We start from the raw sequence: 21,164 nt of genomic DNA, 5'->3' as shown, positions 1-21,164 counted from the left end.
TTCTCAGAAACACACACAATTATTAGACTTCCCCTCAGTTTTCACAGAATACATCAGTACCAGCTCTGTTAATTCTGCTTCTGTCTTTCAGTTATTATTGGAATTGGTTTGGTGCCACAGTTGGATTTATTCTCTAGTCTCCAGGCAGGCTTCGTTTAAAGCAGCTACATAAAATTTCAGGCACAGTTCATAATCCAAGGTAGACGTTACAGATCAGGACTATGTAATATGTTCGAGGTACTTACTGTACAATAAAAAATAAAAATTCAGCAACATCTTCTACATAAAACTCAGGCAATGCTGCAAATACCTTGGGGACATCTGAATTTAAAGGCAGTGTTACACTGTCAAAGAGAAAAAGACAAAATTTACAAAATGGAATCATGGCACCATGTCAAACTGCTAAGGAACATCCCAGTATCAAAACAAACAAGTATTTTATTTGGGAAAAGCCTTCATTTGATAATACAACTATGGTTAAAAAAAAAAAAAAAAAAGCACACAAGCAAAGAAACCACAACCAGAAATGAATGGGAACAATGAAGAATGGATATACTAGGGTGGACATGAAATGTTTTTCCTTTTCTGGATTTCCTGTTAAGGTTAATGCAATAAATAAAATGGGAAGGAAATGAAAGGGCCATGTTTGCTCATTTTATGCGGCTGTTTGAGACAGCAGGTCTAGGCATGTACTTTAAATAACATTTCCACTACTCCAGGGGGCTTGGGACAACCCCGTCAATGTCGGAGATCCAGACTTCATAACCACAATAAAATGACAATAATAATAAATTAAAGCAGAAATGGCTGCCCGCAGCGGCTGTGCAGCTGCCGATAAGGAGACTGACACTCTTAGCTCATTCTCTTAGCCGGGCACTCTGCTGGACCGGGTGTCGAGAGGGCTTAATGTCCCATTATCTCCAGCTTTTAGCTTCCGACGTATAGATTTCCTTTTCTATCAGTCAACGATTTCATGGCCAATTTTTAAAAAGCACTCTGTCAAAATTCAGATAATGGGTGTTGACATCCCCTTATTACTGGAACCAATAGGGAAAACACACTCACATTACTGCTTCACCGTCTACATTTGTACAAGCTGGAAATTAAAAAATGAATTGACAGAGTAAGGGCTTTGGTTTTTGTCATGGATTTGGAAGGACAATAAAGACGACACAGCCCAGATGGGCACCAGTGAGGTGAAGGGGAGGAGCCACTCACTCGGGATAGGCAGGGTCCAGGATGCGGAGCAGCAGCTGAATGAGAAGGCCATAGAAATTCAGACATCTTCTGAGGAAGCTCTCGTCAAGTAAACCAGCGTCAGCACAGGCCTTGCATCGTACCAGTTTCTGTGGAAGGAGGTGTGCCCCCCAGAGGTTAGTCGGTAGCCGAATCCCCACAGTGGGGACTAGGAAGCTTCTAGGGCTTTATCTATAACTGCCTATAGGATGCTGGTGGTTACTCAAGAACTTTCTCTGTCTGAAGAAAAAAGGTATGCCATGCAAACCACTGGCGACCAAGCCTCGTGCCTGCCCGTGCTTCCTGTCATGCTGCTGTCACACTCGGTGGAAGGAGGTGGACGGGGTGGGGGAGGGTGAGGGAGTGGGAAAAGCCACAGATCTGCACTGGATTCCAGGTCCCTGTGGGTCACAAGGAGCTGCCCTTGGGCAAATGCTTGTCCTCCAGGAGTCTAACACCTGCCTCTGGATCACTGTGAGGGCCATGCCCCCCAACATGTGACCACACAGGCATACAGATGTGAACAGCTTAATGACTCCTTGAAACACATCTTGTTGATTCTACCCCTCAAAACTAGTAGTTTTATCTACTAGTAAACAAAACAGAAATCTCAACTTGTACCAGGAATCAAGTCAGGTAGAATTTCCACATATTATCCTGTTCATCAACAGTACGTGTGACCAGCCAGCAGTCAGCTATGCAATTTGAACATAAACATAAGAAAACCGCACCAATTTGCTATTTACATGTTCTTCATACAATTTTAGCTAGTGTTTATTTTTTGCAGAAATGCAAGGCGGGCTGTGCTGGGGAGCGTGTACACCTGGGGGGGTGTGCGTGCACATACTGGGGTGTGTGCGCTCTGGGGGTGTGTGTGATGGAAAGGTGTGTGTGCTCTGGGGAGAGGGGTGTGTGTGCTGGGAAATGTGAGTGCAATAAAGAGTATATGTGCACGGAGGTGTGGGGTGCCCTCAGGAGGGTCTCCACAAGGGAGGGTTGCAGCAGTGACGTCAAGTGAGGCTGACAGAGCCCACTAAGGACCCACGCTGTCGCTGGCGTAAGCACACACACATTCCGTCCGAGACTTTCTTATCGAGCTATGCAGGCAAGGTATCGGCAAGCCTTCGAATGGACTATTTGATCCTGGGGGGCAAGAATAACGAAGATTAAGAAAGAAGCCACTAAACTGCTTCCTCAAGGCAAACATTTGGGTGGGAAAGCGCTGCCGGGAGGCCGGCCTGCGTGCACCCCGCCAGCTGCACAAACCTTCAGCTGTGTCTTGCAGCGCTTCAGCATTTCGCGGTGTCTAGTCGCCAGCGGGGAATCCTTCCATTGGCTTTCATTATTTTTCAAATCTTCGACAGTTCTGAAATCAAAGACCCGCAGTCAAATGAAGAACGCCCAGGGCCCATCACCCTCGTGTCAGCCCATCGCCTCAGTGACTCTCAGACACACGCTCCCACCCCACTTGAGCACCTCTGAAATCAGAGTATTGTCATAGCAAAGGCAAAGTCAGGGTCTAAGCGACAGCATTTTTCTTTCTTCTTGGTTCCTGAAATCGACATCTTAAAAATGATGACACTTTAGATGGAATGAAATATAACAATCTCTTGTGTAGGAAATAAATTGTTCCCATGTTTTTCTAGGAGAGAGAAAAGAAGCCTCTCGCAGAAACTTGAACTTCCTGTGCCCACTCAGTTCCCCAAAGCAAAGAGCCACCTTACTAATGGCGCTTCCCATTTGTCCTGTGTAACTGTTCTCCCAGCTCAGTAGGTTCTTCTGAGACAAGCTCTGTGGCTCCGCCCTTCACCTGCTCCAGGTGTCAGCTCAGGTATCGCCTGTCATAGAGTAGTCCCCGCAATCACCCAACATGTGTGCAGTTTAAAAGCTGAGTCATAAACCCTTTTCAACCCTTTTCTATCAGACAGTGTACAGAAAACTACAGCTGACGCAGTTTCTCAAGCAACATTCCCAGACTCCCCGGCCGGCAACATTTCTGCACATGGCCTCTCTCCACAGGTGAACCCTGACTGAAGGCAGCAGTGAAGAATGCTAAGTGGTCGCCACATGGTTCTTTGTGGGCACAGAGGCTTTGCCTGAAGCAGCTTCCTGCCAGGTGAGATCAAAGAAGAGATCCAGAGCCTTCCTTTCCCGGCACACCAATGAATCTGCAAACCAACTATTACCTTTCACCGTCCTCTTTCTGCTTATTCCAGATAAGATGGGGTCTTTGGCTTATAATCTAAAAATGAGTGTGACAGGAAAAAATACCACCCCCAAATGTCCATTTTAGTCCCCAGAATCTGTACATTTGTTTCCTGACACGGCCAAAGGGACTTTGCAAATGTGATTAAGGGTAAGGACCTCGAGGCGGGAAGATCAGCCTGGACTGTCTGGACTGCCCAACGGCATCACAGGGTCCTAAGAGAAACAGGGGGTAAGAGAAGGAGAGGTGTCCATTGGCAAGGGTTGGAAAGAGGGAGATCTGAAGATGCCACGCTGCTGTTTCAAAAGTGGAGGAAGGCAGCCATGAGCCAAGGAATGCAGACAGTCTCCAGAAGTTGGAAAGAGACTCTTTATGAAGTCTCTGGAAGGAACACAGTCTTAATTTTAGGATTCCTAAACTCTAGAACCATAAGATAATCATTAATGTTGTTTTCAGTCACAAAAGTGGCAATTTGTTGGAGCGGCAAGAGGAAACTAACATGACGACCGACATGCCTACTGACTCCACAAGAGGTGGCAGGTGACAGGTCCTCAAGGAACCTGGGCTGTTGGTTCTTTGGTGGGGCTAACTCGAAAAGTGAAGATCCAGTTGGCACTTGAGCCAGGCCCCTGGGAGCCCAAGGCCCTCCGTGAAGCAGCGGCACCAGCGATCTCCCGAATGCAGAGCGGGCACGTCTGGCCAACCTATGCCACAGAGCTCATAGGACAAAAGACAGGTTCAGGATTTTAAAAACTCACCCCAAGGAAAAGTCAGTGAGCCAGGGAATGTCTAACTTGACCATAATGAAGCAGAGCCCATGGCCACAAAGCACCCAATTATAACACAGGCTGAAATCAGGACACAGACCGGTCTCCGAGGATTCCAACCGAGCCGGAGTGTGGGATGTGCTGACTCCCGCACCTGGACACCTGGCCTTGCTTGCCAGCTGAGGGAGTTCTCGCCATGAGTGAGCCTAAGCAGACACCCCACAGGGTGTTGCCAGTTTCCCTGAGGCCTCACCCACCACCCCCACTGTCTGAGAACCACAACTCGAGTGAGATCAGCGACCCGCCTTGGGCACCAGTGACAAAGTCACACACAGGAGGAGCACATTAACAATGAAAAAGACAAGACTGGCGAGATGTCATATTCATTTCCTATTGCTGCTGTGACATTACCACAAGCTGGTGTGCCCGGCCAGTCAGGAGGGTGTGTTCCTTCTGGAGGCTCCCGGGGAGGAGGAGCCCTCCTCCTTCCGGGACCCACATGGCTGATCTCTCTTTCTGCCATCACATTTCCATCCCCTCACCACCTGACCCTCTCGCCTCTTATTGATAAGGACCCTCATGATACACTGGGTCCACCTACATAATCCAGCATAGTCCCCCCAATCTCAAGATCCTGAGCTTAATCACATCTGCAAAGTCTCTTCTACCCTGTGAGGTAAGTTACTCATAGGCCCTGGGAACTAGGCTGTGAACATCTTTGGGACATGATTATTCTAGCGACCAAACTTAGTGACCGAAGCATGGGGATGCCCGACAGATTCTAAAAAAGCTTGCCCGGCGAGAGAGGAGCCTGCTAATATGGTCCTATGCAGCAGGTACGACATGATTACGCCTACCAGCAAGTCGGGGCTTAGTATCCTCCCGAGAGGCTGTAGCTGTGGGCCAGCTAGCTGACTGACACTCGGAACTGACACGGCCCTGTGCTGTAAGAAGCTGAACTGTCAGGTATTCCTTAGGACAACTGGAGGAAGGAATTAAAAGCTTAAGAAGTTGGGGATATTAACGTGGATTGACCATGCGACTAGCTCAGAGAACCCCGCCCTCACCGTCCCAGAGGACATTTCTTTTGTCACAGCACTGAAAACTACTCAGGCGAGGCGGGCACTGACATGTCCAGTCAGACATGCACACAGGTCCTGGACCAAGAGGCCGCTCTCCTCCTGCCCCAATGATCTGCTCAAAAAAGCGTTTGCTTCCTGTTCCTGTGACTTTGTTGGGAGGTGCGGGACGTGGAGAGAAATGCTTAGATTAAGAAATACCACACTGGTGCCGACCGAGTAGAAACTGAGGCCACCGTCTGGACATTTTAGACTCCTTCTATCATGGGACAACAGGAAAAAAGGGGGTTACGTGACGGCAGAGTACATGATCTTGCATCTCAAGGGGAACCAGTTACTGTTTTACAGTGTGGGGAAGGAGGGGCAAGTCTGAGCCTTTAACGTGTTTCCTGGTCGCATCATGCCCGATGGAAGGAGTTAATGGATGTCTGTAGCGACCACACACCAAGGGCTGGGAAATCTGAGGAACTGAGGTTGGGGTCACTGCCCACAAAAAGAAGCCTGTTCAAGCGAGGAACATGGACGGGGTAGTGACACGTTGCACCCACAGCCCCTGCACTGGGCACAACCAACTGCATGCCGTGAGAACACGTGGGCACGTGGCAGTCCCAGGAGGGCCCCATACATACCTATTGAGCTCCCGGATGGCCCGGAGCCTGCGGATGTAGCGACGGCAACTTGGCAGAATAGAGAGGTGGTGGGCATGCAGGGTGAGGAAGAAGCATTCCGTAGGGAATTTCGGCTCAGAAAATGGAGGCTGGTCTCCATCTAGGAAAAACAACATCATTCCTGAATGAAATCTATGACCTGGCTAAGGGGGGGAACCCATCATTCAGAAGTCAAAGTTACACTTTAAGGACACTTTTCAAAAGCTACAGACTTGAGTGACACTCTAAGGGGTCAGAACTCCCGTGAGCTCCACGACCAGCAGGCACTGCTCTGGGTGGTGCTCGCCAGCGGCTGTGCCTCGTGACACACCTTCCTGCCCCATTTATGCGGCCAGTGCCACAACTCAGGTCACACGTCACTCAGAATCTCAAAATGGGGCCTTCCTGGTGGCACAGGTTAAAGATAGCACTATCAAGCCATTGCCAACCACTGCAGCACGAGTTTGATCCCTGGCCAGGGAACTACCCACATGGCACAGCAGACCTCTCCAGTCTCCCTGCTGCTCCCCTCAGCAGTGAGTTTCAGTGATCTGCCTGTTCTGTTCCCCACACTGTCTCTGGTCAATCCTCTCACCCCCCGCACCTCTGGCCTGCAGTTCTTATATGCATAAATAAATAAATCCTTAAAAAAAAAGAATCTCAAATGCTGTTACATCACAGAAGGCGCTTCCACTGCCATTTATCTACAGCGAGGTGTATTTGTCATTTATAATTTGTGTTCATTAGTAACAGTGCTGGAGGATCCACGCACCCGAAATTGCTCCCTCCTGGCTTCGGGTGCGGAATTACGGAATAAAAGGATAGACTAAGTGACTCGGCTAAGTGCCATCCACTTTTTACATTCTATCTTATCACTTTGTTTTTGGATAACTTATAGATAACTTATAGATAACTTGAATTTCTTTCTATCTGTATCTAATTCCTCCAAGTATATGTATATATTTTTTCCTACAAATATATCTTATTTCCTATGACATATACAGCTTATGTTTTTCTCCCAAACAAATGAAAACTGTCTCTTGGTAGAATTTAGTTTGGATCTTACTTATTAATAGCAGTTCTACAATTTGAATGGCATGATTTTTTAAGTGGTAAGACATGTTTTCCCCATTCTTGTATCTTATCAACACATATTCATTTTGTCGCATTCTGTAAAACGTATGTTACCATATTAAGACATAAACCTACTGTCCCTTCATGTCTGAAGACATAAGTTTCTCTCCTTCACAGCTGGGTCAAATCCTGTGGGTTTTTTGTGTTTTTTTTCCCCATGTTTTCGTTATTACATTTCTTTTTAATGGTTAACCCTCTGATACTTCTGCAATTATTATTCTACGAGGTGTGTTTCCAAGATTGTACTAATAGCTACTCATTCAAAGCACAGCAATCAAATACTGTCTTCAATGTTTGTTGGACATGCAGTGCTGATGGCCGCTAAATTCTTTCTAGAATGCATAACATCACACTGCCAGGTGGGTAAGGAGCCTGCCCCCCATGCTGGAACAATCTTACACTATTTACACAACACATGCCACAGGCTTCCAATGCCTGCTAGTCAATAGCACGTTTACAATACGGAAGGGAAAAAGATCAACTACCATAATACCTTCAAATTATTCATATTTAAATACCGCCAACTCATTAACATGCATGAAACAGTACATGAGCATTTTAACTGGCATGTAAAGATCTACATAACTGGGATGCTGACTCAGAACTGAGGCATACAGCAAGGGGTGGGGCTAAAACAGGGGAGGTAAGAACACAAGGGACTACGGTGATGGTTCATGGGTGATATGGTGGCAGGAGAACTCTGGGGACTACAATGATGTAAGAAAAAAACATAATTAAAAAAAGAAAAAGAGACAGAAATCTGTAACTGCTACCATTTGTTATAAGTGTGTGTGTCCATTTACTCAGAACAGGGTTATTTCCTTCCATTTGTTCTGTGTGCTGATGGGATTTTAGACAATCCCAGTAAGAACTTTTTCACTACACTCAGTTTTTTACTGTGTTTCTCTAGCTTCTAAACTCATTTTCTGAAGAGATGAATACGATTCGTGAGGAATTGCTGGCGTTCACATCAAGGAAGCAAAGACGCACGCAGGCGCTGCTGTGACCCCGCATGGCAGCTCACTCACACAGCTCGGCCAGCCACCCGCTCACGTCCTCCATCGTGGCGTTCACCCGCGTCTCGTCGTGCGGGAGGATGACCCTGCACCTCGGGTGGAAGATGTACGTGGGATCCACAGTCTCTAACTTGATCTTCGTACTCAGCTGCTGCAGCACCCAAAGGAAATTCAGCATAAATCCGTCCGTTGACACCAATCTATCATCTGTCTGTGAAATATGAAAACAAGCATTTAAAATAATGATTTGAATGGCAATCTTGGTCAACTTTATAAGGTGACTGGGCCTCCCTGGTGGTACAAGGGGTTAAGACGCAGCCTATGAAGCTCTCGGCAGCCACTGCAGCACGAGTCCCATCCCCAGCCAGGGAGCTGACCCACATGGCACAGTAGACCTCTTCTGTCTCCCCACTGCTCCCCTCAGCAGTGTATTTCAGTGGATCTACCTATTCTGTTCCCCACTCTGTCTCTTGTGAATCCTCTCACCCCCGCACCTCTGGCCTGTACCCCAGTTCTTATATGCATAAATAAATCTTTAAAAATAAAAAACTTTATAAGGTGACCAAAGGGTCATCCTAAAGCCATTGAGAGGACAGACGTCTCACCACTGTCTTGCTATTAGTAGGTGACACTTGCTAAACAGTAATCAAATAAGAAGCATTTGAAATATTCTCTCACTGAATGCTTACAACAGCCCTTAGAAGTCAGTGATCCTGTTATTCACATACAGGGGGGAAACTAAGGTCCAGAGAAATTCAATGACTCGTACATATTCTCAAAATCAGAAAGGGGAAAAATAACCGTTGCTTCCTTCTCGTTTACTGGCTGAGAGTTTTGCTAGCTGATGGCAGCAGGGCCCTCATACAGTACTGTGATGACCCGGTCAGCTGAGCGTTCACTATGGACTGGTCTCTATTCTAACAGCTCTGCATGGTAAGCCCACAAGTTAGACACCGTTATTATCACCACGTGGCACTTAGGAAACTGAGGCACAGAGAAGTTTAAGTGTCTGCCTTCTCCTCTGTGCGTGTCGGGGGGGAACCACAGTTAGAGATCAAGGCTCTCCTACCAACGCACACTCTGGTCTACGCCTTCCTCCCCCTGCTGTGTGGAGGTGTCACTTCATTCATTCATGATGTACTAATGATATAGGCAGGACACCTTTTAACTTCTCTACTATGGCAAAGTGGCCAAGACACCAGTTTCCCTCACAGGACTGGTGTGCTTAAAAGCTGGAGACTGGTCCTTGGGTCTGCCTCTGCCTCTGCCCCACCCCCTGCACCCTCTTCAGCCCCTTCTCTGCACAGCAGATTCGGGCTTTGCTAAAAACCTTCTACCGGCTTCCAGTTACAGTTCTCATCACAGTACTGAGCTGATGGAGATGCTGTCGCTCCCACCCCATGACCCACAATCCTCATTCCTGCTCACGGTCCTCCAGCCACAAAGCCCTGGTGTGGGGCTTTGCCAAAGCTAGTTCTTTCCCACCTAGTGCCTGACACATATCCAGCCAGCTCTTTTCCTAGTCTTGTGATACTGACTCTTGCCAGTCAAGTCTCTGATCAGATGTCACCTCCTTAAAGGACCTTCCCTGTGACTCGATCAAAAACCACACCGCCACTTTCTGCTGGTACCTCCACGGTTACTCTCAAGCTCTGCCTGGCTTTACTGGCTTTACAGACCACGACTGTCTGAAGTGACAGACTGGCAAGCCTGCTCGCCTGCCCTGCAGGATATGGGCACTGCAGTGGCCAAGCACTGCCCTGTCTCGCTCACACCACACCTCCAATCCCTGGAACGCCCTGGGCAGGACCCAATAAATGAGCCGGGTGGAGAGACGTGAGGGGGAGGGGCAGGCGCAGGAACCCTACCTGCATCTGCGCTTTCTTCATGTTGGCATTGACAACGGCCGCCATGTAGCCGAGAGCAGCCTCGCGGGTTTCGCCATTTAACAAAATACTATGCAGAGTCTTAAAAAGTTCTTGCTGAAATTTGTTTTAAAAGGGAAGAAGAAAAAGAAAACTTTATTGTAAAATTGATTTCTTTCTGACTTCAAGAACAATTCGCCTCTTTCCCACTGCCCTCTCCCACTTGTACTCATTTTAGGAGGCCCTGACAGGAGAGCAGAAGAACCGTCCACATTCAACTGTGTCAAAATAATTAGCGTGGAAACAGAATGTGGAGAGGAGGGAGGTAGTTACAGTTTTAATAAAATAGCCTTTGCTATTTCCTTTCCAGGATAGGATCAAAATTACCTCCACGATGCTATAATTAGCCTATAATTTTGCTGCTTTTAAGCTTCAGAATGGAAGTCATATCCCTCCTTTGGCTTCCCTCCAATTTCTGTACACCTACCCTTCCCAGCTCCAAGTAATGCTGCAGCGACTGGCTAACCACACGCGTGTTTTCTAGGGTAATGGCAGGGCCTGAGAAATATTTTTCAACCACTTTAGCCTGGAGGAAAAAGGAAACAATTCCGTCAACATATAATGCACATTTGGGAAGGCATGTGAACATCACAGCGGCAAAGTGCAAATGCTACTATACTTACATCATCTTCTGCAAAGACCGAGAAGCTAAAGAAAGCCCCCAAATAAGAGAGTCTCTGCAGCTCCCGCCCAGAGCCAGGGCTTAAGGACTTAGGCAACCACAGCGGCAAAGAAGCGACCTATGCAAAAAAACGAAGAGGCAAGTCAAGCTGCTAAGTCAGCGAGTGAGGCCAAAATGTAACGAGCAGAGCTCTCAACAGCTACCCCGTGCGCTGGTTCTCAGCCGCCAGCACCGATGGCCGACGCTGGACAGCTACGAACACGGGGCTCACATATGTTCCAGGGTTTCTGCTGGTCCTGCCTCCCCCCTGGAGAGGAGACCCCTCCAAACTCCCCTGCAACTTTACAAGATGTTTTTAAACTTCTTGTGCTTCCAGATCCTCTGATAGATAGGGCTCCAGAGGACGGTTCTGATATTGCCAAAGGCTCGAGTCAATTTTTCTCAGAGGACTTGTTATTCTTCTTGCACAAAACTTACCCCCCCCAAAAAAATCACAGCAGAAAGCAAATCCCATGAGATAATGCTTAAGATCACAATTTGACCATTGAGAGCCACCCACACATGTCAGCTCCGTCTACATGTAAATGTCCTTCGAGAGACCTTTTCTAGGTGATGCTGCCAAGGAACACGTCCTGGCTGTGTGTTCACAGCCTGTGAGCCCACCAGGCGGAACTTACCAAATTGCACACAGGGTGTGTCTTTCCAAACTTGGTTTCACAGAGCTCCCCTAAAGCCTAGAAATAAGACCAGAGAAAGTCACGTCATTGGATGTCATCTTAAACTCACTGCACGTGTAACAGGGAGGAAGAGCTTTAGCTGCTGCTGTTCAGACACAGGCCTTCCCTCCAAAATGTTGACAGCTGCACTACTTCTCTAATAAACTTGTATGCTATAAAAAACTTCAGATAAAACAGAAAGATAAAATGAAACAGAAAATTCACTCATACACTTTCCTCCTGGAGAGAACCTCTAGTGATAATTTGGTTAATAGTTTTCCAGAGATATTTTTGTGCAAATGCACAGAGATAAAGGTCTATTTTTCAAAATGACTTTTTCATGTAATGGCTTTCTACATCAAAAAGAGATGCTTCGTAGATTTTAGATGCCTTGTCTTGCCAGTGCTATGGAGGATGATAGGTAATTACAGTTAACAAGCCATCAAATCCAGAACACGTTTAGAAGTGTCACTTGCTTTCGAGAGTTCTAGTAATGCTAAGAGCTTGATTTCCCTTCAGAGTGACCGCTCTCTCACATGGGAGAACTAGGAGCAGTTTTAGGGGCATCCAGTTTAACACGGTCACAGTAATTCAATCAAATACCATTTTGACTGTGGATTGAATGTCCTCTGTGGTCCGGACAAAGCTAAGTGTTGCTAAAGCGAAGTGTTTGGGTGAACTCACCCAGGCACGACAGCTCTGAGAAGCCACTAGCAACCAGGGAGCCGCTGGGAAGAGAGTGCTCGCAACCCCTGTGCAGAGTCCCCCAAACTTGGCTGCGATGAGATCACCTGAGAAGCCTTTAAGAATCCCAGCGCCAGGCCTCACTCCCCCCACATCCTCAAGGAATTAAATCGCAAGGTCTGCGAGGTGGGCATGGGATGTCTTCAAGACCCCCAGGTGACTGCACAGTGGGCACAGCTGGCTGCAGTGGCCTAGGCAGGAATCATAGCTGGCTCTGTTCGCTCCAGCAGCTTCCTCTTCCTGTCTCTCGTCACTATCCTTCCCCTCACTGCACTCTCATTGTTGTACAAGCATCAATAATGGCACAAAATAAAACGACTGTTCAGCAGAACGGAGGCCTTTGTCTTCTGACCAAGAAGCAGCTCGCTGATGTCTGACACGGAAAGCTCCTCACTGGAACATCAAGCTAGTTAGACCACAAGAGAAAGCCAACAACTCCATGAAGGGATATTTACGCAGCTGTGATAATTAAAGTGCAAGGAAATATTTCGTCGCTGACTTCCAACAATCAGATTGTTCCACTTCCTTTCATCTGCCATAGACAGAATAGTGCATAAGTCACAGAATTTCATCAGGAACCTGAAGGACGTGTGCAAGGGAAAGAGTCCTGACACAATCCACTCAAAATTACGTTTATTTACTTTTTGTGTAGAAGAACTAGGGTGCAGGTCAGAGGTACGGGGCGGTGAGAGGACTCACCAGACACAGAGTGGGGAACAGAACAGGTGGATCTACTGAAACACACTGCTGAGGGGAGCAGTGGGGAGATAGGAGAGGTCTGCTGTGCCATGTGGGTCAGCTCCCTGGCCAGGGATGGAACTCAGGCCGCAGCGGTGATAGTGCTGAGACTTAACCCCTAGGCCACCGGGAGTACACAAAATTATATTTAAAAGAATCCCCATTTCACCTTCTAATTTCTAAACACCTCCTTTAATGGCTCTGGGTATTATCATTTGTACTTTTTAAAAACAGATACAGGTGGTGCAAGGGGTTAAAGTCTCAGCACTATGAAGCTATGCAGCACAGCCTGCGAGTCAGTCTGAGTCAATCGTGCCAGGAACCTACCCACATGGCACAGCAGACCTCTCCTGTCTCCCTGGTGCTCCCCTCAGCAGTGGATTTCAGTCAGTCTAACTGTTCTGTTGCCCACTCTGTCTCTGGTGAATCCTCTCACCCCCCACATCTCTGGCCTGTACCCCAGCTCTTGTATGCATAAATAAATAAATCTTAAAATAAATAAATAAAAACAGATTACGCTCCTCTGCACACCTCCGAGCGGGCATCTATCAGTGCTCTTGTCTGACGGTGTCGAGTGGTCTGGCTTTGTGCAGATCACGAGCACCTGCAGAAAGGACCCTGCCTCGTGAGCTCCTGTGTCCCCGGCATGAGGCCCAGAGAGCACCTCAGAAAGCAATGAAGAGGGAATCCAGTTGGTAGTGGGAGAAAGATGAATAATGGCAGTAAAAAATAGCAGTTTATCCCAAGGCCTCAATTTACACAAGCTTGTATTTCTACAGAGTTAACGCATCTCATATTTTATCATTTCCCCTTCATATTTCTAGAATAAAAAATACTCAGTAATACTCTAAAGTATTTTTCTTCCCAAATTCCAGAGCAACAAATTCAGAGAAGAAGAGAGGCTCTTATTTACATTCCGGCCCCAGTGTTGTCCCAATGCCAAGGCCCTGCCGGGCAGTTAACTGAGATTCATGTGTACAGTGTAGGCTGTTCCCAGCGCCTGCGGGAGCGAAACGCTCTGACTCCAAGCAAAGCCTGGAGAGAAGCTCACAGCCTTGGAAAGCGAAGAGGAGTAGGAGAATCACTCTGAGCTGATCTACAGAAAGCATGACCTAGAGATAAAAATGAACCACCTTCCACAGTGTGACTCTGCCTTGTAACCTGCATCTATAATAGTTTCTTCTTTCTATAACAAAATTTCACCTCTGGTATGGGCTACTCGTTGCTAGAAAGGAAAGGCTGCCACCCATACTGGTCATTTTCAGAAGCTCTGAGGTCGACCGAGGCCCAGCTAGCTGGGCGACGACGGCACCTGAGGCCAGCGGTGGACCCGGCAGAGGCGTGTGGGCCGCCTCTCATTGCACACCCAGTGTCCCGCGTGGCCAACATGGTCATTCCAAGCTTTCAACGTGAAAACAAGGCTGACCACAGGTCTGGAGGAAAGGGTATGTTAAAACCATCTGCCGAATGAGTTCAAGAAGAGGCAAGTCTTACCATCAGCGGGTACTTGAAGTAGTCGCTGTCCAGGGAGCACTCTTTGGCAGCAAGAGCCAGGCCTTGTAAAATGGGGATAAAGATCTGCAAGAGATAACAGGACAACAAAATTGGAAATATAAGGGTAAGAACATTGAGGAGCGTGAGTTATGTCAAACTGAGTGCTGGATCTGAATGTCCAGGCATTTCTACTCTTTCCTTGAGGAAAAGCTGTTTTACGTGGACGGGATTCCAGAATCCAGCCATGAAGCAACACAGCTGGATTCTCTAGAAGTGACAGGGCTTGGTGAGCCCTAAAATTGTGGCAAGTCTTCCGTGATTTGCTAGATTTACAATTTGGAGCCTGCTACAGGGCTCTGTGGGGGGCCCCCCACTCCAACCAACCAGCCTGTACCCCTCAGCAGCAGATAATGTTTCTGATTACCACCTACCTATCATTTGCAAAGGAACTGGACTAAATGTTCCAATATTTTTGCAATTCGATTAATATTTCAAAAAACCCTTGGCTGCCACCCACCGTCTCCATCTAATTGTTTCCATCTCTCCCTGCTTATTTTGAAGAGCACAAGCAAAACAGACCCATTGTGCCTGTTATTATTATATTAACTTTCATTAGGTAGAGCAAAGAGAGAGCTGATAATGTTGACCATGGAAAAGCAAACTTTTCTGACAGGCTGACCTCCACGCGTGGCGTAGTTAATACGGTCACCTGATGTCAGCACGTAGGGGAACTCAGAGTCATTGTTACACGTTAGCAGTAACACCAGGGCACAAGGAGACTACAAGTTTTGATCCACACAGCTCACCTTCAAGCCTCACAGTGCACTCAGTGATGAACACATTCAGGGAGCTGGTTGGGATTCAAGACTAATAGCATTATGTGGAAAATGCTGCAAACCACAGCCGGCAATCCGGACGCCGACAGGCTGAAAAAGGGAGTGTTCTGTAAAGTCACAGGGAAGTCTGAAAGCTTCCCTTTCCTCCTAATTTCCTCCCATTGTATTAAGCATCTTTGTGATTGAAGGAGCACAGTGATTTGAGGTGCCCCAGAGAACCCCGAGATAAACACACTTCTGGAAGAGATCATTCTAGCTTTGGCAACTCAAACAATTAGGGTAGAAGTAATGTGTTTTCATAAGCTAGCTAAAAATGGAGCGGTAGGGACAGGGAAAACCAAAGTTGCAATCAAGAAAAAAGAACAGACATTCCAGAATCATCAAACACAATTATTTTCATAAAGAACTGGTCATCTCAAAAAAATCTATAAGCACATTTTTCAGGGAATGCTATCCAGAAAGGAAACCATCTTTACTCTTTCTAGCTGAGTTACCCTCTTTTGCAAGTAGGCTTGAATTTGTAGTAAACAGAAAAAAATTACTAAACACAATAATTTTCAAACAGTCAAACATTATACTGCTTATATGACTTTAATTCAGAGATCTATGCACTCCTGTGTCCACTAGAGCCTTATTTACAATGGAAATAACCTAAATGCCCAAAAACAGATGAGTGGATTAAGAAAATGTGGTGTACATAAAATGGAATACCACTCAGCCAGCCATCCAGCCAGCCAGCCATCCACCCATCCATTCATCCATGTCTCTAAAAGATGAAATCTTGCCATTTGTGACAACGTGGAAGTAACCAGAGGGGATTATGCAAAGCAAATGAGGCAGGAGAAAGATAGATGCATGATGATTTCACTCATGCATGGAATACAAAGAAACAAAACAAAGAAACTGACAAAACTCAACCAAAATAAACTCTTGAAACCTAACTGGTGAGTGGCGTGGTAACATACATCTAAAGAGGGGTGAGCCTATACCTCTAAATCGGATACAGTGTTATAAACCAGTGTTACCTCAATGTAATCAATGCATTTAAATGATACAATTTAAAATGTGCTACAAAGTATTCATTTCTAATTCTAAATTCTAGCTGCTAGGTGTTTTCTTTGAACGCCTCAAACTTTTTCACTTTAGCAACTCATCACTTTCACTCATCACTCTTCTCTGGAACAAACTCAAAGAGGAAAGAGAAGGAAAGAGAAGGAGTCTTCAGATCAAACAGCAGAAAAGGCACCAGAATTCCATGATTAACACACACAGGGCTGGAGTGGTCGTACATCATCGATGTACTAAACCCTCCTGAACTATATACTTTCTTTTTTAAAAGATTTATTTATTTAGGGCCTCCCCAGTAGCGCAGCTGTTGAGCGCTGGGTTGAGAAGCTGCCCGCAGCCTCTACAGCGCCGGTTTGTTCCCCGGCCGCCGGGCAAGGGTCCCACATGGCGCGCAGACCTCTCCTGCCGCCCGCTGCTCCCCTCAGCAGTGTACTTCGGTCCTTCTGCCTGTTCTGCTCCCCGCTCTGGCTCTGGTGAATTCTCTCACCTTCCTGTGCTTCTGACTGTACCCAGTGCTTGTATAAATAAATAAATCTTTTTAAAAAATAAATAATAAATAAATAAAAAGATTTATTTATTTATGCATAGAAGAGCTGGGGTGCAGGCCAGAGATGTGGGGGGGGGGGTGAGAGGATTCACCAGAGACAGAGTGGGGAACAGAATAGGTGGATTGACTGGAAAACACTGCTGAGGGGAGCAGCGGGGAGACAGGAGAGGTCTGCTGCTCTATGTGGGTTCAGCTCCCTGGTCGGGGATTGAACTCGTGCTGCAGTAGCTGCGGACTGCTTCATAGTGCTGACGCTTAACCCCTTGTGCCACCAGAGAGGCCCCCTGAACTGTCTGTATAGTTTCAAAAGGTTAATTTTATGTTATGTGGATTTCATTTTGATTTTTTTAAAAAAAAGGTCATTTATAAGCTCTGTGTACACTTATGACCAAAATTTTCAGCCGTCCACTGGGCTGGTAAGGCTATACTGGTTCCTCAAATGAAGTCTTCTTGAGTAGGTAGAGCCTGGTAATGAATGTACAGAAGTGTCACTGAGACCTGCCAAGACAGTTCTTTATTTTATTTTATTTTATTTTTTTAAGGATTTATTTTATTTATACAAGAACCGGGGTAGAGGCCAGATATGTGGGAGGGTGAGAGGATTCACCTGAGACAGAGCGGGGAACAGAACAGGCAGACTGATGAAATACACTGCTGAGGGGAGCAGCGGGTGAGACAGGAGAGATCTGCTGCCATGTGGCTTGCTCTGAGGCCGGCAGGGATTGAACCAGCACTAACAGCTTCTAAGCGCTGCGCTCAACTGCCTGTGCCACCAGGGAGGCCCCTGGGGCAATTCTTTATTTCCATCTGCATTCACTTATTTCTCCAGATGCCGCCTTAGTCCTATAAGGCAACCAGACCGTCACCTAAGACAAGCTGTTGATGAATAACAGATACAGAGGACACAACACCAGCTGGGCTTTAACTCCAGATTCTTCTTTTACTAATATTTGGAAAACACAATTCCCAAGAATCCAGAGGCCTTAAAACAAATAGTCATGAATAATATTAGGTATAGATTGACTGAATATTATATAATATTGGGTATATTAGGTTAAGATTGACTGAAAGGAATCATGCCAATCCAAGCTACTGTCTCTGCTATTCTTTCAAGTCAAAGAAAAAGAAATAAATGATCATACAGGAAAACGTACCAAAACATCCTAAAATCCTTCCATCAAGGGCAGCAGTTTGTGTGAAAGCTCTTTGGCAAGTGCTGACTTTACCACAAAACAGCAACAGAATGTAATGGCAAACTTTGACCTTGGAAGAAACTTTCAAGACCAGCCATTTGTATTATTAAATATCCGAGCTATAGCGCTACCACTGCAATGGCCCACCTCGATGGCCTGAGTTCGATCCCCAGCCAGAGTTGACCCACATGGCGCAGCAGACCTCTCCTGTCTCCCTGCCACTCCCCTCAGCATGTGTTTCAGTAGATCCGCCTGTTCTGCTCCCCACTCTGTCTCTGGTGAGTCCTTTCACTCCCTTGCACCTTTGGCCTGCACCTCAGTTCTATGCAAAAAATAAATAAATATCTGAGCTGCATTTTCAGTTGACAAGATATAAAAATGCACGAATACTTAACAGAATGAAATAATTAGTATTTTATCAGGCAACCTTCTTAGTTTAGTAGCAAAAAGACACAGATTTTATGGCGCGTGCAGACTGCTGCTGAGCTGACTTGGTCACTAATTTATTAATCTCTTTTTGTAAACTCAGAGCACTAACTTTCAATACTACTCATTTGGCAAATGCCATCTCTTGCTGTTCTTATGTTAAAAGCTCCCTGAATCCAGGGACAGGGCTTTCTATTTCTTCTTGTCTCCCAAAGCACTTAGCAAGAACCCTGCTTAAAAGACTCGAAGTTTGACTGACTGGTAGAAATGAGCATGTGATATGAACAATGTTGCTGTCAATCTTATTTCCTCAGGAAAGGCATCTCAGGCAGGTCTTGTATGAGCAAATCACACACGCATGTTCAAATTCAAGAACAGAAGTTTTCAATATACGGTGTATTTAGAAATCTGCCTCGGCAGCGAAGCTTCTAGGCTAAGAGTTGCCATAGCAACTCACAAAACCTTACCTGCTTGAACACTTCTTCATCCTGGTGAGTGGTTCTCACCAGTTCTTGAATGAAACCATAGGGAAGATTCCTACACAGCATATACGGCACCAGGAAGGACGGCTGCTGCATGGACCTGCGGACCCACCAAGGTCAAGGCTGAGATGAATGGCTCATTACCACAGAACAACAGAACACATGGCGCATCAGTCAGCGGCAACGGCCCGGCAACAGTCAGACTTTAAATCTCTCGAATATTCTACACGAGCGGTTTAAGCAAAAGATCAAACTTCTTATTAAGAACTGTTTCTTGTCGTACAAATGGGAGACTGCATGACATTTCAAAAAAATTCATCTTTCCCTACATACGATTCTTTAAAATAAAGCATTACTTTATGCCTCTTTTACTTAGCGACTTATGCCTGATCCAACTGGAAAAAAGGATCAGCAGCGGCTGAGGATTTTAAAAACCTTTATTAATTTTAGCCATGAAACACTTTTTAAGTTTTGGTAAATGTATCATTTCCATTCTTTTTGATAATTTTTAAAAACATTTGCTTATAGCTCAGGAAATAAGATAATGAAGAGTGAATAAAAGTTGTAACTTCGTCACTTTTCCTTCAGATATTTTTGCATAAAAGAAATGAAATACACAATCTTTCATTAAACTTGAAACCTTTATCGGCCCCTCGGAAACAGGCAAATAATCATGTCACACTGGGGGTGCTTTCCGAGCCCTCTGTCCCCCGCTGTCTTTCTTATTGGACAACAGACTGTGTGGTCCAAGGAGCAGGAGACTCGGAAGAGTTGCCAAATATCTCCAGATTCCAAGCAGCTGCCTCTACGCTAAATTGCTCAGTGCCTGCTTGGATGCCCACAGACTTCGACAATGATCCATGTCAGTAAAAGAACTCTTAAAACATAATTAACTTCTTTTAAAATGGGTTTCACACTACCTTAGACAAGGAAGGAAAGACTGTCTTAATATCATAGTATTTTAGAGAAGAAAAGGGACTTGAGAGATTATCTAGTCAACCGTGTTTGTTTTAGAGGCAACAAAGTGAGTTCTCCAAAGTAGTGCAAAATGGCTGGACAGCTGCCGCCACCGAAGGCCGGCGTCCTCTCCCCACCACCCCCAGCACAGGCTGTTCTCCTACCTTGGCTGTGTGAGGGAACCTTGTAGTACTAACGCAGTGTGGGATATGCACTGTGAACGGATGTTGCTCAGAAGCTGGCTGACTGCGGGCTGGCTGCACATCTGAAAAGAAGGTGGAGGTTAGGGCCAGAGACAAACAAAATAATCCCACGCTGTTGAAAGCTGACGGGAGTCAGAAGACACGGCACTCTAGGCAATGGTAAGCTCTTTCGTTTCTCTATCTCAGATGAACAAACCAGAGTAACGAATGGCATGCTGGCGAGTCAGCGACGGCTACCCAGGAGTCTCGGAGATATACCCCCGCCCTCGTTGCTGTTGCTGAAATGCAACCAACCCCAGAGAGTCCTTCACAGATACAGTGGGCAACTGGACTCCTTGTCAGTGGAAAGCTAGGACTAGAAAATGACACAGGAATGAACGAGAATAATGCAGCAGCATGAAAGAGCAGGAAAAGCATAGCTTCCTGAGTTTAAATGCAGCTTTGCAATTAACTTTTTATGTGATTCTGGACAATTATTTGATCTTTCTGAGGTTCATTTTCTTGTCCATACAGTGGAAGAAATAATACGGTTACACCAGATGTCTGAACAACTGTGAGATCTGAGCTAATACAGGCTGAGCACAGCGCCGGGCTCTCTGTAAATGTCGGTTACTATTATCAAGCTCATACAGAGCATCTCAAACTATCAAGGCCGGGTCATCACTGGTGAGGATGTGACTTGGCCCTGCTCCTTCTCTCCTTTGGTAGGAGGTGGGCTTCACCACAGCAGGGGCGGCTTTGCTCTGGTCACTGGTCCACCCCCAGTGCTGGCACAGAACCTGGCACAGCACCTGGCACACGGTGACTGTTTACTGACTGACCCATGGACCGAGTAAGTGAATGAGCGATCTCCATGGCGGGGAGAGATTACTTCTCAAATAATGAACGAGGCCTTTGTGCTTTTTTCAAAAAAATGATTTTCTTCATTTACCTTTGGTGCTTTTTTCTCCTCTATTCCGACTCGGTCAAAACACTCGATGAGGTAGTTCAACATGTCTGTCTCCTTGCAGGTCTCAATGGTGAAATGGTCGCTGTAGGAATCCCACGTACTTGTCCCACCAGAGGCTCCCAAACTTTGGAGAAGAGAAAAGACAAGTGATGATTCTTCTCTCTTCTCAACTGTTCCTT

The 21,164-nt window shown here is 46.2% G+C and overlaps 1 protein-coding gene across 3 annotated transcripts in view; it reads right to left on the bottom strand.

Annotated features, from left to right (window-relative positions):
• Nucleotides 1-21,164, bottom strand: part of UBE4B (ubiquitination factor E4B) — a 92,470-nt gene that overhangs the window by 20,338 nt on the left and 50,968 nt on the right. For all 3 annotated transcript variants that reach the window (XM_037500572.2, XM_037500570.2, XM_037500571.2), the window contains 13 exons: nucleotides 20,968-21,109; nucleotides 19,998-20,098; nucleotides 18,862-18,976; nucleotides 14,325-14,408; nucleotides 11,310-11,366; nucleotides 10,634-10,750; nucleotides 10,438-10,536; nucleotides 9,954-10,067; nucleotides 8,098-8,296; nucleotides 5,918-6,056; nucleotides 2,503-2,602; nucleotides 1,219-1,346; nucleotides 246-344 (listed from right to left, as the gene is read on the bottom strand). In XM_037500572.2, the coding sequence (XP_037356469.1) occupies nucleotides 246-344; nucleotides 1,219-1,346; nucleotides 2,503-2,602; nucleotides 5,918-6,056; nucleotides 8,098-8,296; nucleotides 9,954-10,067; nucleotides 10,438-10,536; nucleotides 10,634-10,750; nucleotides 11,310-11,366; nucleotides 14,325-14,408; nucleotides 18,862-18,976; nucleotides 19,998-20,098; nucleotides 20,968-21,109 (1,494 nt within the window). The remainder of the gene's footprint in view (nucleotides 1-245; nucleotides 345-1,218; nucleotides 1,347-2,502; nucleotides 2,603-5,917; nucleotides 6,057-8,097; nucleotides 8,297-9,953; nucleotides 10,068-10,437; nucleotides 10,537-10,633; nucleotides 10,751-11,309; nucleotides 11,367-14,324; nucleotides 14,409-18,861; nucleotides 18,977-19,997; nucleotides 20,099-20,967; nucleotides 21,110-21,164) is intronic.

The sequence above is a fragment of the Talpa occidentalis genome, unplaced genomic scaffold, assembly GCF_014898055.3.
Source record: "Talpa occidentalis isolate TD23 unplaced genomic scaffold, MPIMG_talOcc4v2.1 talOcc4.9, whole genome shotgun sequence".
Classification (NCBI taxonomy): domain Eukaryota; kingdom Metazoa; phylum Chordata; class Mammalia; order Eulipotyphla; family Talpidae; genus Talpa; species Talpa occidentalis.
Note: the sequence above shows the minus strand (reverse complement) of the source record. Positions and strands in the feature narration are given on the sequence as shown.